The 17,025-nt window shown below is 39.5% G+C and overlaps 1 protein-coding gene across 5 annotated transcripts in view; it reads left to right on the top strand.

The window, feature by feature from the left end:
- The window catches only part of LOC147010556 (protein MFI-like), a 107,733-nt gene that overhangs the window by 70,614 nt on the left and 20,094 nt on the right, over window positions 1-17,025 (top strand). For all 5 annotated transcript variants that reach the window (XM_085860435.1, XM_085860434.1, XM_085860437.1 and 2 more), the window contains one exon: window positions 1,398-1,516. In XM_085860435.1, coding sequence (XP_085716561.1) covers window positions 1,398-1,516 — 119 coding nt within the window. The remainder of the gene's footprint in view (window positions 1-1,397; window positions 1,517-17,025) is intronic.

Below are 17,025 nucleotides of genomic sequence, written 5' to 3'. Positions count from 1 at the left end.
ACAAGGGTGAAAACATAACTTCCATCCACATTTGGTGTTAGAGGTAATGATAGGCCAGATCTGCATCCGGACATTAACCAAAATTTAATCGGCTAGTTCTTGTCACCTCCCCAACTCATCCACCAAGTTTTGTCATAACGTTTTGAAATATCATCCTATATACAGTGATTGGCTCTATCTCTCAATGGTGAAGAATCACTTTAAAAATCGGAGTACCCAGATCCAGATATTCACCAAAATATAATCATTTCGTCCTTGTCACACCCCAACCCGTCCAAGCACAGAAAGGACAGAAGGTGAAAGACCAGAAAGGAGGTGGTGGAAGACAGAGACCGCCAACCTGTCTGTCATGTCAAAGTAATATTCCCAGAGACTCAGCTTTATCATGGGAGATGCCAGTGATTTTGAAGGCCTTGGAGTGACCTTTCTGATGCAACTATACATACACACCTTCTCAGTATTCTCTTGTTTAACTGGAAAGTTCATTTACCATGGCGATAATTGTTTCGGGAAGAAAACTTTTAATTTTCACTCCACGTCCTACGTTCTCTTCAGCATTCAGGATAAGCAGTCACTCACGAAGAGTGATATTTCCCAATTTGGTCTCTGCTTCAATCTCAGAATCAATCTGTGTTATTGAAAGCCTTCTGATAAAGCCATTTTGGTCTTTCCACAGTGGCACTGCCATTAAATTGCCATTTGTTCTCGCTCTGAGGCTCCTTCGCCCAACACCCTGACGGCAAGGCAAGCTTCGTTTTTCACCCGCCAACATGCGCAACGAAAAGTGCCTCCACACACATCCATCTCACTCCGCTTCAAACTGACCGGCACGATATTTCACCGCAAGTAGAACCACGGTGAGCCGACCCGCATTGCACCGCATTCTAATGCTTGAGCCGTCGGTTGAGATGAAATGCCCAATTGCTCATTGGCACAAAGTATGCACCGATGGTGAGGGACTATCTTGCAAACGAACTTCAATTCACAGTATAAATGCTGCCTCTGTTGATGTCTGTGAAAGGTCTTGCGTTTTGGTGGAAGAAGCAGGTGGCTCTTTCAAATCATTTGTTTCCCTGACCTATTCCTTTTTTTTTGGCAGTTGCAGTTTGAGATAATTGAATTGGGAATTCTGGACAGTCTGATGTAAACAATTCTTCAAAGTAGGGAGAAATTGCCTGTTCTTTTCCCTAAACATAACATTTAAATGTGCAAAACAGGGTTTACCATCGAGGTGTGGAAGCTCGTGAAAGAGTTCAAAGGCTGAGGTTGCAAGGTTGGCATACTGACAAGAGGAATATGAAATGACACTCATGGAAAATGTATTTCTCCTTTTTACAAAGCGTTGTTTTCATTTATGCTGAACATGCAGTTCAATTCAAGGACTGTCTTCCCCACAGCTAATGCTGCGTCAACCGACTTGCGATGGGACAAGGATCTTCCCGCATTGCCGTCTAAGAAGGCATCTTGACAGAGAGCGATGCAGGAAGAAGAAGAAGATTTCATGGATGCAGAAGATGTGAGTGAGATTCGTGGTTTTGGGGAGATAGGTGTGGGTGGAGAAGAAAGATGGATTAGTTAAGCAATGATTCATGTTGAAAATAAGTGCATCTACCAGATCGTGCTTTGTTGTCTTTTAACGTTTTTAATGCAAGTACTGTATTACACAATGAAACTTAGACACAGGAGAGAGCCATTTAACCCATCGTTCCTGTGCTTTTCCACATCCCATTAAATATACTATATACAAGCAAAAACAACATTTTCAAAAATGCAACAGGATATAGAGATGGCATGTCAAAAGGTATGTAAACAAGGGATGGTCTCAAGAAATGATCACATGAAACCATCCCGACATCGTTCTTTGAATAATGGCTGTTGTCTGTCCATCCGCACATTCATTTGAAATGTTAGTGTGGGTTGATTGTGTGTGTTAACTATTTAATATTTCACTGGCCAAATTCATATATAGAAACACACACACACCGAAGAAGAGGAAGATGAAGTGCAGGGAGGAGCAGATAATGATGGGCAGAAAGAGGAGAGAGAATGGCAGAATGAGGGAAAGAAAACAGACAAGGCAGATGAAGAGTAGCGTCAACTGGAGGAAGAGCTGGTGAACAAAATAGAGGACAAGATTGACAACACCTCAGGAAAGACCACAACTCTATAAAATAGAAAATAACAAAAGGACAAAAATATGAGTAAGGAGAACCAACAAAGCACTCACAAAAATCATACCAAGGTCAGGCGGTTTGAAGGAAATCAACAATACAACGTACTGCAATGTTTGTAATCATGAATATAAATGTGATAAAAAAAACACCTTCAAACCAACAAACGCACATTCAATCTTTTCAGACAAATACCTCCACTTGACCAAGAAACAAAACATTGTGATAGATGTGATAATGATATTCTTTTTTAAAAATTATAATAAACACCTTCAATCATGCAAACACAAGAACAATGAAGAAAGGGAAGGTGCCACTAAATTCTCCATTGAAAACACTGATGGGGCATTTAAAGGACATATAAAAATAAGATTGTTTTGCTTTCAAGACCCTGGACCATCTTCAATCATGGAAGCTGTTGATGTGGTTAAACAAAGTATTGAAACTATAATTAAAAACACATTAAGTGAAATTAAAACTTTAAAGTTTTATATGGGAGTAAAATCGAATATGGTAAGAGAAGGCAATGAAACTACTCCGTATATGAGGACAAACCCTCACTTTATCTCATTATTTCAAGATTTTGTAAGATGTGATGTTTACGATGAACTCCAGAGACAAGAACAAGATGTTGATAACACTGGAGTAGGTAGTGGATTTGCTATTACAAAAATAATCTTTTTAGATAAACACATCTTAAAATCAGATCCTCTTCAAGCTTCTTCTTATATTGATTAACCAAAAGAGATAAAATTTAAGAAAGCGGTTGTTAATATTCAAAAAAAAGATAATAAATGTGTTCTATGGTCTGTTCTTGCTCACTTACATCCTCCACAATGGCAACCTGAAAGGGTTGAACATTATAAGAAATACGAGAATACATTAAATGGTAAAGATTTAAAGTTTCCAATGTCATTGAGAGATATTCCTAAATTTGAGAAAATAAATAATCTATCTGTTAATGTATATGGATTAATGGATACAAAGTTCAGATATTAAAAATTTCAAACAACTATAAAAATGATGAAACACACATTGACCTTCTCTACTTTACTTCAAAGGAAAAATCACATTATGCTTTCATCAAAAATTTATCAAGATTAACCAAATCACAACTATACAAGAGAAAATGTAAAACATATGCTTGGAAGAGATGTCTCAACTCCTTTCAGACAAAAGAACGATAAAATCAACATTCGAAATATTGTAGTAATCATAAATCAACCGTAATCAATTTACCAAAAGCAGGTTCAAACATATCATTCAAAGATTTTAACAAATCTATAAAACATCCGTTTGTGATACATGCTGATTTTGAAAGTATCCTTGAAAAGATAGATACTGTTTCTCCATATCCAAATAAATCATACACAAATAAATATACATACACACATACACAAATAAATATACATACACACATACACAAATAAAAACATACTCCTTGTGGTTTCTGTTATGATATCAAATCATCTGTTGGTGATAAATACAAGTTAGAACTTTATAGAGGAGAAGATGCCTCAGAGGAGTTTGTAAGACAATTGGAAAAAGATTGCATAAGAGTAAGGCCTAAGTCACATTTGGCTCGGCGGCCGTAGGGTCTACAAAATCTACGGCCACTAGCAATTATAGGGTGGCCGCAGCATTTTCCACGGTCACACAATGTAGCAGTCACATATGTTTTTATTTTTCGGGGAGCCGCACGGGGTGTTTAGAAATTGTGGAGACCGAAAACGTGGGGGTGCCGTACGGTCTTTGATTTGATGTCGCACGGTGAGCTTAGGGCGTCCCTGCGGCGGCCATTTAATTTTCAAGGCAGACGCAAGGTAGCCTCAAGGTGCCCGCAAGGCGACACACAGCACGTTTAACCGGATGGAGTCCAACATGCATTGGGAGGTTAACGGGATGGGTCAAGGACACAATGTGAATCCAACAAACATATGAATGTCCATTTCTTACCGAATGAGCAATGGGAATAGGTCCACGGAATGCTGCGCACACAAACAGGAAGGCACCGTTAATTAAAAAATGAGACTCACGACCTTACAAACACACCAAGAACATGCGACCCGGAAACAGCGAAATGCGACCCGGAAACGGCGAAATGTGACCCGGAAACGATAAAAATGTTAATGGACAAAAAATTAACGGACATTATCAGACTAAAAAAATCGAGTTATCGGAAGTTAACTGGTCCGATAACGATAAATGGAAGTTAACTTCCGATAATAGTCCGATAAAAAAAGTAAACTTCGATAATTATCTGTTATCGGATTATCGCTTTTGTGCCCAACACTGGTGGCAAACACCTATACTCCGATCTCTAGCGGTAGCGCACAGTGGACGCAAACTGCCACGGAGGCCGTACGTAGGACGCACGACGGGCGTAGGGGAACCGTGCGTCAACCTTGCGTTGCCCGCAGGTCGTCACACAGACCGCAAGGCCACCGTACGTTGAACACAGGGACGCCTTAGGACTACCGTACGACGACCGTGGAAATGGTGCGGCCGCCGTAATTTTTTGGGGGATGGCAAAATTCATTTTTCATTGATAAGAGCCTACGGCAGCCGCACAAATAACGCAAGCCCACCGTACGCCCTACGTACGGTCGACGTGGAACACATCTACGTCATGGCTACGGCTTGTCGAATTGCTACGGCCAACGTAGAAATGAAAAAAGTTATAACTCTGCGCTATAATTCCACGGCGACCCCTACAGCCTGTAAAAGATAGCCATACGGTGTGGGGCCACTCTGAGGCCACCTCAGAAACTCTGCGGCCGCTGCACGTTTCTGTCAATTCAGGGGGTACGGCCGCCGTATCCTAGTCGTAGAGCAAATGTGACTTAGGCCTAAGATAAATAATGGTTAAAACCTATAAACCAATGTCATTAACAAAGGGAGAGAAAAAGGAATTTAGAAAGAACAGTATCTGTCACATTTGTGAGGAGAAAATTGAGGGAGAGGTCAAAGTTAGGGATCATTGTCATCTTACTGGTAAATATAGAGGTCCAGCTCATTCCCATTGTAATCTTAATTGCAAGCCCCCAAACTTTATTCCTGTCTTTCTTCACAACAACAATCACTATGACACACATTTATTTATCAATGAACTTTCAAAGACATCTGGAGATATTTCTGCCATTCCAAACACAGATCAAAAATACATCTCATTCACAAAAACAATTCATACATCCCCCATAACCCATATCATATTTCTTGACACATACAAGTTTATGGCAAGTCCATTATCTAACTTAGCATCAAATATTAAAAACTTACCGAATCTTAAATCACATTTCTCAAATCAAGAAGAGATTGATCTCTTATCACAAAAGGGAATATATCCATATGACTACATGGATTCATTTGAGAAGTTAAAAGAAACACAACTTCCTTCAAGGGAAATTTTCTATAGCAAGTTTAATAAAACTCATATTTCCGATAGAGATTATACACAAGCTAAAAAGGTTTGGGAGAAGTTTAATATAAAGAATCTTGGAGAATATCATGATTTGTATCTTAAAACTGATGTATTGTTATTGGCTGATATGTTTGAAACTTTTAGAACAGTCTGTCATAATAAAAATTCTGATGTATTAGACCACGCTCACTATTACATCGCCCCCGGTTTGGCTTGGAGTGTTATGTTAAAAATGACAAAACATAATTTGGAATTAATCAGTGATATAGATATGCTTTTAATGATAGAGAAGGCTAAAAGAGGAGGAATATCTCAAGTATGTTCCAAGAGATATGCCAAAGCAAATAATAAATATCTTCCTGCTATAAGAATGAGGACAACTCTTACCTGATGTATTATGATGCTAACAATTTGTATGGGTGGGCTATGTCTCAATCTTTACCTTATGGAAAACTTAAATGGGTTGAAGAAAAATATTATGAAAAAGTTTTACAAGACATTGTTGTCTCCTCTCAAAAATAATTGGATGAAGCTGAAGTTGGATATTATTTTGAGGTTGATTTAAAATATCCAGAAGAACTTCATAACAAACATAAAGACCGACCTTATGCCATTGATAAAGAAAGTCCAAGAAAAGAATGGTTAAGTGATTACCAACAGTCATTTAATATAAAAGGTAAATCTCCAGAAAAACTACTTTCTACATTAAATTATAAAGAAAGTTATGTTTTGCATCAAAGGAACTTGAGACAATATTTATCTGCTGGGTTGAGAGTGAGGAAAATTCATCAGATTTTGAAATTTAAACAAAGTCATTGGTTAAAGAAGTATATTGATTTTAATACAAAAAGGAGAACAGAAGCAAAAACAGATTTTGAGGACTTTTATAAATTAATGAATAATGCTGTATTTGGAAAGACTATGGAAAATGTTAGGAATTGACAAAACATAAGACTTGCTATATCTTGGAAACAGGCTTCAAAGTTAATTAATAGACCAAGTTTTGAGCGAGCGGAGGTGTTTTCAGAGAACTTTTGTGCTATTCATTTGAAAAAAGAGAGTATTGAAATGGATAAACATATTTATATAGAAACATCAATTCTTCACTTGTCAAAGTCGTTAATGTATGACTATTACTATAATAATTTAAAATCAAAGTATAAGGATAATGTGTCATTGTTATATATGGATCCATATAGTTTTATCTTAGAAATTAAGACAAGTGATGTATATGAGGATATGATTGATAATATTGATATATATGATACAAGTAATTATAAGTCAGGTGATGTGTTGTTTTCATCAAAGAATAAAAAGGTTATTGGTAAGTTTTTAAAGATGAATTGGGTGGGAAGGTCATGAGTGAATTTATAAAATTGAGATCAAAGTCTTATGCTTTTACGTATATTGATAATAATAACATTGAAAGGTGTGATAAGAAGCTAAAGGGAATAAAGAAAAATAGAATCAAGGAAACAATAAATTTTGAACATTATTACAACTGTTTAACCTTAAAGAAGGAAGAGTACAGAAAAATGAATAAAATAAGAAGTTATAAACATCAATTATACACAGAAGAGATAAATAAGAAAGCATTAGGAGCTTTTGATGATAAAAGATATATTTTAGAGAATGGAATCAATGGTCTCCCTTATGGTTATAAGTGCAAGTGTTAAGATATTGGGTTGGGAATTTTAACAGGCTACCGCAGTCTTTTACTGATTTATAAATGACTAGCAAAGTACCCGTCTTCGATGGGTAATTCATAAATGAAAGCATATGTCGGTTACTCAAAGTTTCTGTGGAGTCAATTTTGTTATGAACGGGTCTCTTCGGTCATCTACTGCAGCACATTTTTTAAAACAACGTTCCTCGTTTTCTTGTCTGGGGCATGGACGTGGAGCTTTGATCTTGATCCAACTCTTGATGCCACAACATACAACATTTTGTGTGAGAAAACAGGTGAATGCAGATCTAGTCTGATTATGCTGAATGTCTGTCCCTGTGCTTTGTTTATTGTCATGGCAAAGCAAGGTCGTAAGGGAAATTGTAATCTACGGAACTCGAATGGCAGGTCACTGTCGGATGGTATAAGTGGTATCCTTGGAATTAATGCATGTTTTCCTGCTGCCGGCCCATTAATCAGGATTACTTCAATCACATTTGGGCTCATTCGGTAGACTGTACAGCGGGTGCCATTCATGATATTTGGTGGATCCAATGAACGTAGAACAATAACTGGCAGCCCACTTTGAGCTTAAGTTTGTGTGGTGGTATCCCTGATATTTCAATGGAATTCAGAAATTCAATGGGAAAGTGCATTGCTTCCTCCGGAGTGAGTGTAGTGTTGATTGCATTATATATCTTGACTTCTCCTGGGAAGCGGTCAATGACGGTAGAGTTGACAGCATCCACCGTTTCATTTAGAGGTGCGAGTATCGCTCGTTCTAACAACCAGTTGTCGTTTGGAGCACGTCCTGTTAATCCGACATAGATTTCCTCGATTGATTTGGATGGAGTTTCGTGCTGGTGGATCCTTTCTGGTAAAGTGATGGTGTCCGGTTTATTTTCAACAGGGTAGTTACCGTCTCCAATGTTCATGAGGAGGTCGGCATAATTAGCAGCGGTGGGGTCGTTTGTAAGCTGTGCTCGTATGTTGTCGTGTTGTAACGTTGCGCCATAACAGCGATCGCTTCAACGTCGCATCGACTATGTTAGCACATGTTCCTTGCTTCACAATGGGTAGTATTTGGCGGAAGTCTCCACAGAACATTATTGGGATGCCACCAAATGGTTTTGAATTTCCACAAATATCCTGTAGGGTCCTATCGATCGCTTCATACACAGCCCTGTGTGTCATCGGAGCCTCGTCCACAATAATTGCTTTGGCTTCGTTCATCACTCTAGCGATTTCTGTACCTTTTTTCATAGAGCAGGTTGGTGTATCTTGTTTGTGAGCATTCAGGGGTACTTTGAAGGTGGAATGTAGAGTACGTCCCCCTGTTTGTAAAGTTGCGGCTATACCACTCGATGCTGTAGCAATAGCGATATGGCCATTCGATCTGATCTTTGCGAGAATTAAGTTCAAGAGGAACGTTTTACCTGTCCCTCCAGGAGCGTCAACAAAGGTGATACCGCAGCGCTATGTGTTTACTTTGTCAAGAAATAGTGCATAAATTTCTCTCTTATTTGCCGTCAGCTGATGCTCTTGGTTGTTGATGTACTGGTTTTGTTCACATACGTCGAAATTCGCGTACCGAACGTACTCCTGTGCGTGGTTTGCGGCCGTTGTACGATCAATGACAGGAAGGTTGTAGTTATCCAGAGTTTGACCTCCTTGTGTGAGGATGTGGTCTTCTATTTCCATCAAGCAAAGATTGTACATTTCCCCTGCGCGGTCGTCGTCAACATGAACGTTGTGCCGATGGAAAAAATCCTCTGCTAACGCAGCTTTATGATCATTCCAGAGTGTGAGTGGGTTACTTGGTTCACAAAAAATCAACAGGACAATGAATAATTTCCGAAGACTTTGCGAGCTCTGTCCAATAGTTGCCTCTCGCAAGGAATTATGTAGATTGTTGTCATCCTCTGCAAGTCCTTTCGCCAGACATGCCTCTCGAAAAGTTGGTAGAATTACACGTTCATGCCTCCTGAGATCTTCGAACGATGTCGGACCATGTTCCTGGTGAAGCAGCATGCGTAAAAAATAGCACTCTGATTGTTTTGGATTGACCGTGTAAGCTCTACCGATATCAGGGCTTCTGAATACACCAGGGAATTGTGGTTCTGGAGTTCCCCTCTTGCGTCGATTCCACTTTTTGTTGCAAGAATCCCACGTGTAATAATCTGGAACTTTGTGATAAGTGAGTGTTTTCAAGAACTCATCCGAACGGCAAATGGTGAAGAATTCTGTCAGAGTTGTCTTTGGTGGTTCTGCTCTGGTGCAGGCATCAGCATTGCTGTTGTCAAAGTACACTCGCTGGCCATTCTCGAGGTGGATAGCCTGCTGCATCACTGGTGGATAGTGTTCATGCATCAGGAAGTCCAAGATTCGGTGAGCAGCTTCCATGGCACCCACGAACCTGGCTTCTTGATATTGTTGTATTTCATCATTATTTTGTCCACCTTCAATAGTAAAAATCGCTTGGTCACTTCCTTTGTTTACATACTTCAGCACATATTTCACACTTTTGACTGAAGTACAAATTTCAACGTTTGTGTGGCACTTCATTTGTTTTAAAAGCCAAGGGTTGTGAGGTACGACCGACCGATTGTCTATAACGTGCTCTACGCTGTCCATTTACAATCTTGGTGATTGCGATTACATTCCCTTCGTCCTCTGGGGTGCGCCTGCGGTACTTGGGATAGCTATCTTGCCCTTGTTCCGTCGCTTCCATAAAATCCTTCGGGAACATTTTTGAGCAGGATCCGTCCTTCATACATGGACTGTTTCTGTTGAAAGGGCCGCATGGTCCATGGATCATGTTGCATTTCACCAGTTCGTGCAGTTGAAATTCCGAATCTGGACATGGTATTTCTACAGATATGACTTAATCAATATCGTCGGGTCTGATTTTGCTTCCTGGGGACAGCCAGAGTAGTATGTGCGCATGAGGGATCCCTCTTTTCTGGAATTCAATAGAATAAAGCCATGCCAGCAAGTCAGCAAAAGCTCCATTCTTCAACAGATCCATCAGTTTCTTCAATTTCAAATGTAAAACACGACAGACGATATCTGGCCGGTCTGATGCTGTTTGTTTCGGTAGAAGATTTTCTGTAATTTCTGACCATTTCGGATTAGTAGTAGAGGTTATGAACAGATCTGGTCTGCCATACTTCCGCACGTATGTGATGGCATATTCGGTGCGCTCGTGCATATAGCGCAGACCGCCCGTGAATGTAGATGGTAACACGATCCTTTGCCCCACGTTCCACAGATCACAGTCGTTATTAAATATAGCGTCTCTGAAGTTTTGGTAGCTGTCCGCTCTTAGAGCTTTCTGTTCCCGTCTGAGAAAATGTAATCGTTCTGTTTCTATCTTACAGTACATGTCACCTAAAAATTGCTGGAACAGTCTGCGGCACAGTAACAAATGATTAGTCTGTCGACACATGATATGGTATGCGTAAAACTGCATTTGCATTATTTTGTGTGCAGCGACTGACTGCAAATATACGCTCCATCCGTCTGTGCCATAAGGAAACAGGATTGGGTACTGCAGAGTGTCATACGCATGGTGTAGTTCTGATATATGCTGTAATGCTCCATCACGCTGGTGTAACACAATATCTCTGGTCACAGTTGGTTCGTTCGGCATTAGTATGCCTACTTCATAACCGGATGGTGCGTTGTAACGGCGAGGATGTTGTGTGGCCAGCTACTTGTTTTCGTGGATGATAACTCCAAGATCTTCTCTTCAGTCTTGGTTCATGCTTTCAACAGCTGTTTTCAGGTTTCTGACATATTTGTTGTTCTCATGCAATAACTCTGTGAGCTTCGTTACGATGTGTGGTTTCACACCAGTACCGATGGCCAAACGTGCCTCATGTTCGGCTCGTCTGCTGTCAATGAAATAAATTTGCAGAAACTGTCGAGGCGTATTGTCTTGCAGATGGAGACTTCCAATTTTGTGACACACCTGACCTTGGACAGTAAAATTGGAATCCCATCCATGAATCTGTCGTCTTGTGCAGCCAAAGCTCGTCATTTGAAATGCGCTATTATAAAGACGTACGTTCTGAAGGAAATGGTCGTAATCATTATTTGTTCCATTGAGCAGTGACAGCAGATATTGAGGTGGCGTTAGGAATAAATCCAATTGGATTTTTCCATTTGCACAGCAAAATCCTGGTGGCTCGCCAGCGAATTTTTTTGCCTCACAGTAGTTACATGCTATTTCCATTTCTCCAATATCTGTTTCAAGGAAGAACACATTTTCATAATTCGTGTAGGCTCGTGGGACCGCTGGCAACTGCAGCTGTCATCTTGCGTTTCTTTGTGCACGGACTTCTGGAAATCGCTGGGAAATTCTTCTTCGTTTCGGTGTTCTCGGCATATTACCACCTGGAAACATATAAACGTGATTAGTAATGTGCGTTTCAATCAAGGGATTTTAGTTCTTGGAATATATAGCCCCTCAGATTATTTTGGGTGCATGGCCTTTTCCATGCACGTGTATGGCCTGAATGATGGAGAATTACCAGTGCTGCAGTGGGATTTCCCAGTGCTGCAGTGGAATTTCCAAGTAATGCAGTGGAATTTCCAACTACATACTGCAGTGGGAATTCCAAGGACTGCAACACGAGTACCAAGTGTTGCAGTTGAATTGCTAAGTGCTGCAGTTTAATTTTCAATTGCTGCAGTGGGATTGCAAAGTACTGCAGTGGGTCTTCCAAGTACTGAAGTGGGGTTTCAAGTACATAAAAGTGACTTACTGTAGTAAGATCTTGCAAGCTCACAAACTGATTTTCAGGTACAATCTCACTTGATGGTCAGCTAAAAAGGAGAGTGAAGAATTTTACTTTTATTTTACTTTATTTGAAGCAGGAAGACTCCACCAAACAGGGTGGGTAGCTGTACAATTTTTAGTCAGGAGTGACTGATGACAGTTGTGAGTCAGTGGATAAAGAAAAAAAATCTTAGCATGACAATTTGAGGATGGTAGTATAATTGGAGTCAATTAGACAATTTGAAGTTGATTACAGGCCGAGAGTGATTGGATCAAAAAAGTATGCTGGTAAGCAAACCACCTGCATCTTTCATTCGACTTTTCAAATGCAAACCTGCAAAACTACCGAATACGACACTGTGTCTTTTTGCACTGTTGACTGTTCAAATCAAGAGCAAACCTAACCTGCATCTTTTTTGCATTGTTCAAATGTTATGCAAATCTGCATCTTTGTTTCACTGTTTAAATGATTTGCACTGATGAACAGAAGCTTGCTGGCTTTAAGGATAAGGCTTAAAGGAAGGCAAGCTAGATAGCAATCTTTTTTTAGTTTTGGCTTTTTAGTTTTGGCTTTTTATCCCCCGCCGCGTGGCGGAAGGGGGATATTGTTGTCACCCAGGTCGTCTGGCTGTCCGTCCGTCCGTCCGTCCGTCCGGGCGTCAACATTTATAGCTGTGAGTGCGATAACTCATAAACTGTTCACCATATCCATTTGAAATTTGGGTCACACATGTACCACCTGAAAAGGAAGAACCCTATTGATTTTGGGCGTGGCTGGATCCAAGATGGCCGACTGGGGTGGCCATCTTGAAAAAAGTTTTTTCGCCATATCAATTTGAAATTTGAGTCACACATGTACCACCTGAAAAGGAAGAACCCTATTGATTCTGGGCGTGGCCGGATCCAAGATGGCCGACTGGGGCGGCCATCTTGAAAAAAATATTTTTTGTAATAAATGGAAAACCGCTTATCTGATTTCAATTATTTTTGGTTACTACATTCCTCACCCCTGGGGAACTTTTTCGAGATGATGACCAAATGGTGTCTTGTTTCCAATTCACCTCCCTCATTATCTGGAATATGTATGACCTTTTTCATTCAATGGGGGGGATTCCCCATCTCTGATGGTATATTTATTTTTTCTTCTGTTGTCTACAAATAAAGGTGCGTAGGGAATGGTTATGAAATGCAAGTCAGGAAAGGATAAAAAAAATTACTCACCTGAATGAATGCGGGTAACCTCATTGCTCATTCCATTGATAAAAGAAACATTTTTCTGTCGATAATCACAATTTTCAATGAACGTGGTAGGCAGTTTTACTTTCTTATTCAATGAAAGTGGTAACGGTTTTACCTCCTTCTTAAGAGCATTGGGTGTGTCCTGCCCATTTTCACCCCCAAAATTCACAATAGATAATAGTTCATAACGAAAAGTACATCTAGCCACCTTCCTGATAGTAATTTAAATACCTGCCAATTTTCAGAAGGATATGATTTGATTTGATGTCGCAAAACGGGAACAAAATTCGGCGTTTCTCTCTTATTGTATAGATGTATAGAAAGAACCATGCAATAACCAAACCAAAGAGTGAAGATGTAATCAGCCTTGGTATTTAAATGGGAAACATAAATAATGGGAGAAATATCAAATAAGCCTTATTGAAGAAATAACTGGGGTAAAGGTAGATAAAACAAATAAGCGGATAAATTTAATTAGTAATAAGTTGGAGGATGTAAAGAAAAAAAAATTTATATCCTTGAATGGACTGAAAACTTTGATGGTTATCAATTGAACAATGGAAAAACAATTTACGACAATCTCAAAATGATATGTGGCTCAGGAGGTGGTCAAATAAGAGCATTAAGAGAAGTTTATCATTTCATTTCTGCTCAATAGAGACACTTATACCAAGAACCAAGTTCCAATTTATTCTTTGTGAATATACTCGATGGAAATGAATGTAATCGGAAAATTAAGGTATTCCCTAAATAGAACATGGACAAATATTCGTTGGTTCGCTCTTTAAGTGGAATGAAAATATGAAAGGGAAGAAGTGCTTTAATCAGTAAGTCTCAATTTTACATTTGCTTGTATGGGAGGGGGATGAAATAAGTCTCAATTTTACATTTGCTTGTATGGGAGGGGGAGGAAATGAGTCTCCTATTTTGGGCTTTTGGGGGTTGAGTCAGAAAGTTTTTCCCTTTTCCCCATTCATTTGAATGGGTGTCCCAGAAGCCCCATTTATTCTCTACTACTGAGCAACTTCATTAATGACTGAAGACATGGATACATCCTCACATCCAATAAGAGAATGTCCAAAAGAGACAGGGACGGTGACACATATACTGTACATGGATGATCCAAAACTCTTTGCACCCACCAAATGACAAAAAAGTTGTAGAACCATTTAAATTAGTGAAACAGTACTCTGACGACATTCAAATGGAATTTGGCCGAGATAAGTATGCCAAGTGCACATTTGCACAAGATAAACCAACAAAAATGGACAACATAAAAATTGACACAAATACAATAATGCAGGAGCTAAAAACGAAGCATCATACAAATACCTCGGAGTCGAAGAGGGCCACCAAATATGTCACAAATGTGCAAAACAATTGGTAAAGAATATCTGCGTAAAATGAAGCCGATCCTGAAAACATATCTCATCCCGAGAAACAAAATCAAAGCCATTAACCAACTAGCAGTACCAGTGTTCCAATACAGCTGAATAATAGTAAACTGGCCACAAGCAGAAGCTATATATCAAAAAAAGTAAACTCCTCATTTTCCACAAAAATCAGTGCATCCAAAGAATGTTCCTGCCATGACGAGAAGAAGGGAGCAGCCTGATAAAACTCAACCAAGTGCACAGAGTAACAACAGTGTTGGCTGAGTATGTGACAATTGCAAGACTACCGAATCCAATTTTATACGTAAACACGAAGACAGCAATCCAGAGAAGGTACCCCTAACACATCTAGCAAAAAAATTCTAAAGACAGGTTCAAATGGAAAACGTCATGCATGAAAACGAAACAGCAATGAATACAGCCCCAACTCGAGGGGGAGCACTCAGTAGAGTGCAAAACCTCCGCCGCCAATACTGCTAGGTCACTCAAGTGAACCTGATATCCTATTCATTCAATTTGACGTCAACAGTGCTCACAGAGTTATAGTTTGCAACTTTCCCTTTTACTTTTAACTTTTACATACTCAATTCATTCGTCATAACTAGATTCCTTGAGGCAGAAATTGATTTTACGTGGGTATATCCACCTGAAGTTCCAAAATCAGCCGCAATTATAATTTTGGCATTTTTTTTTGTTGGAAATCACTTATAACATGTATAAATGCAAAAAAAAAAAAATTTTTGTTGAAAAAAAAGTTGCAAATTTTTTTTTTTCTCTAACAATTTTTTTTTTTGGGGGGGGGGTTGGAAATCACTTAAACATGTAGAAATGCAAAAACAAAAATTCAAATATTTTTTCAAAATGGCCGCCGTTGCGGCCATATTGGACTTTGGACCAAGTCCAAAATCTAATGGCATGATCCTTGGACCATACCTAATCCCCCCACCAAGTTTTGTCGAAATCCATCGATGAGTTTTTCCGTAATACTGTTCACAAACAAACAAACAAACAAGCAGTCATAGACTGGTACTTACGAAATCGTCAACTTGACCTCTGACCTTGTCTAATAAAAGCTGTCTCTCGAGAAAGTAGCGACGCAAACCAGAAGTTTCTACGATGATTTTGTATCAAATCATCAAAAATCGTAACGTCGACCGAAGCAAAAATCTCCATTTCTCCACGCAATTATATTATACCTTAACGTAACTCAACGACGCGTCTGCTCGAGCACACTGCATCATGGGACGACCCGTGACGCGTCGAGTGAAATTTCTTTTTTCAATCTTAAAACGTCTCCAAAACATCCGATTTTTACCAGAATTTCGACAACCGAGTTTTAAGCGTCCTAAGCGATCGCAAAAACCGAAGACAAAATTAAAATCGAAGTTAAAACGAACTCGTAACGTCGAGCGAAGCAAAAATACTCCATTTCTCCACATGAATTTACGGAATTATGTTTGACCTCACTGTGACCTTGACCTTTGACCGATTTTGACCAAAATCTAATCAGCGCTAGCCATTACCCTCCTGAATCACTTGGTTTAATTTGACATTGGTAGCTTCTTCCGTTCTCGAATTATCGTGCCGACAAACAAACAAACAAACAAACAAACAGAAGTCATCAATATACTTATGAAATCTTTAGATTTCGTAAGTAACATGCAGTCATAGACTGGTACATACGAAATCGTCAACTGGACCTCTGACCTTGCCTAATAAAAGCTGTCTCTGGAGAAGGTAGCGACGTAAACCAGAAGTTTCTACGATGATTCTGTACCAAACCATCAAAAATCGAATGTTTTGGATGTTTGACCTCACTGTGACCTTGACCTTTGACCGATTTTGACCAAAATCTAATCAGCGCTAGCCACCACCCTCCTGAATCACGTGGTGTAATTTGACATTGGTAGCTTCTTCCTTCTCGAGTTATCATTTTTTGGATGTTTGACCTCACTGTGACCTTGACCTTTGACCGATTTTGACCAAAATCTAATCAGCGCTAGCCATCACCCTCCTGAATCACGTGGTGCAATTTGACATTGGTAGCTTCTTCTGTTCTCGAGTTATCTGTACCAAACCATCAAAAATCGAATATTTGACCTCACTGTGACCTTGACCTTTGACCGATTTTGACCAAAATCTAATCAGCACGAGCCATCACCCTCCTGAATCACGTGGTGTAATTTGATATTGGTAGCTTCTTCCGTTCTCGAGTTATCGTGCCTAACAAACAAACAAACGAACAAACAGAAACGGAAGTCATCAATATACTTACGAAACATTTAGATTTCGTAAGTAACAAACAGACAGGGATGAAAACAGTAACCTCCGTCCATCTTCGATGGCAGAGG

Source organism: Eptatretus burgeri, chromosome 16 (assembly GCF_056783735.1).
Source record: "Eptatretus burgeri isolate ZD-2024b chromosome 16, Ebu_testis_v1, whole genome shotgun sequence".
Lineage (NCBI taxonomy): Eukaryota > Metazoa > Chordata > Myxini > Myxiniformes > Myxinidae > Eptatretus > Eptatretus burgeri.
Note: the sequence above shows the minus strand (reverse complement) of the source record. Positions and strands in the feature narration are given on the sequence as shown.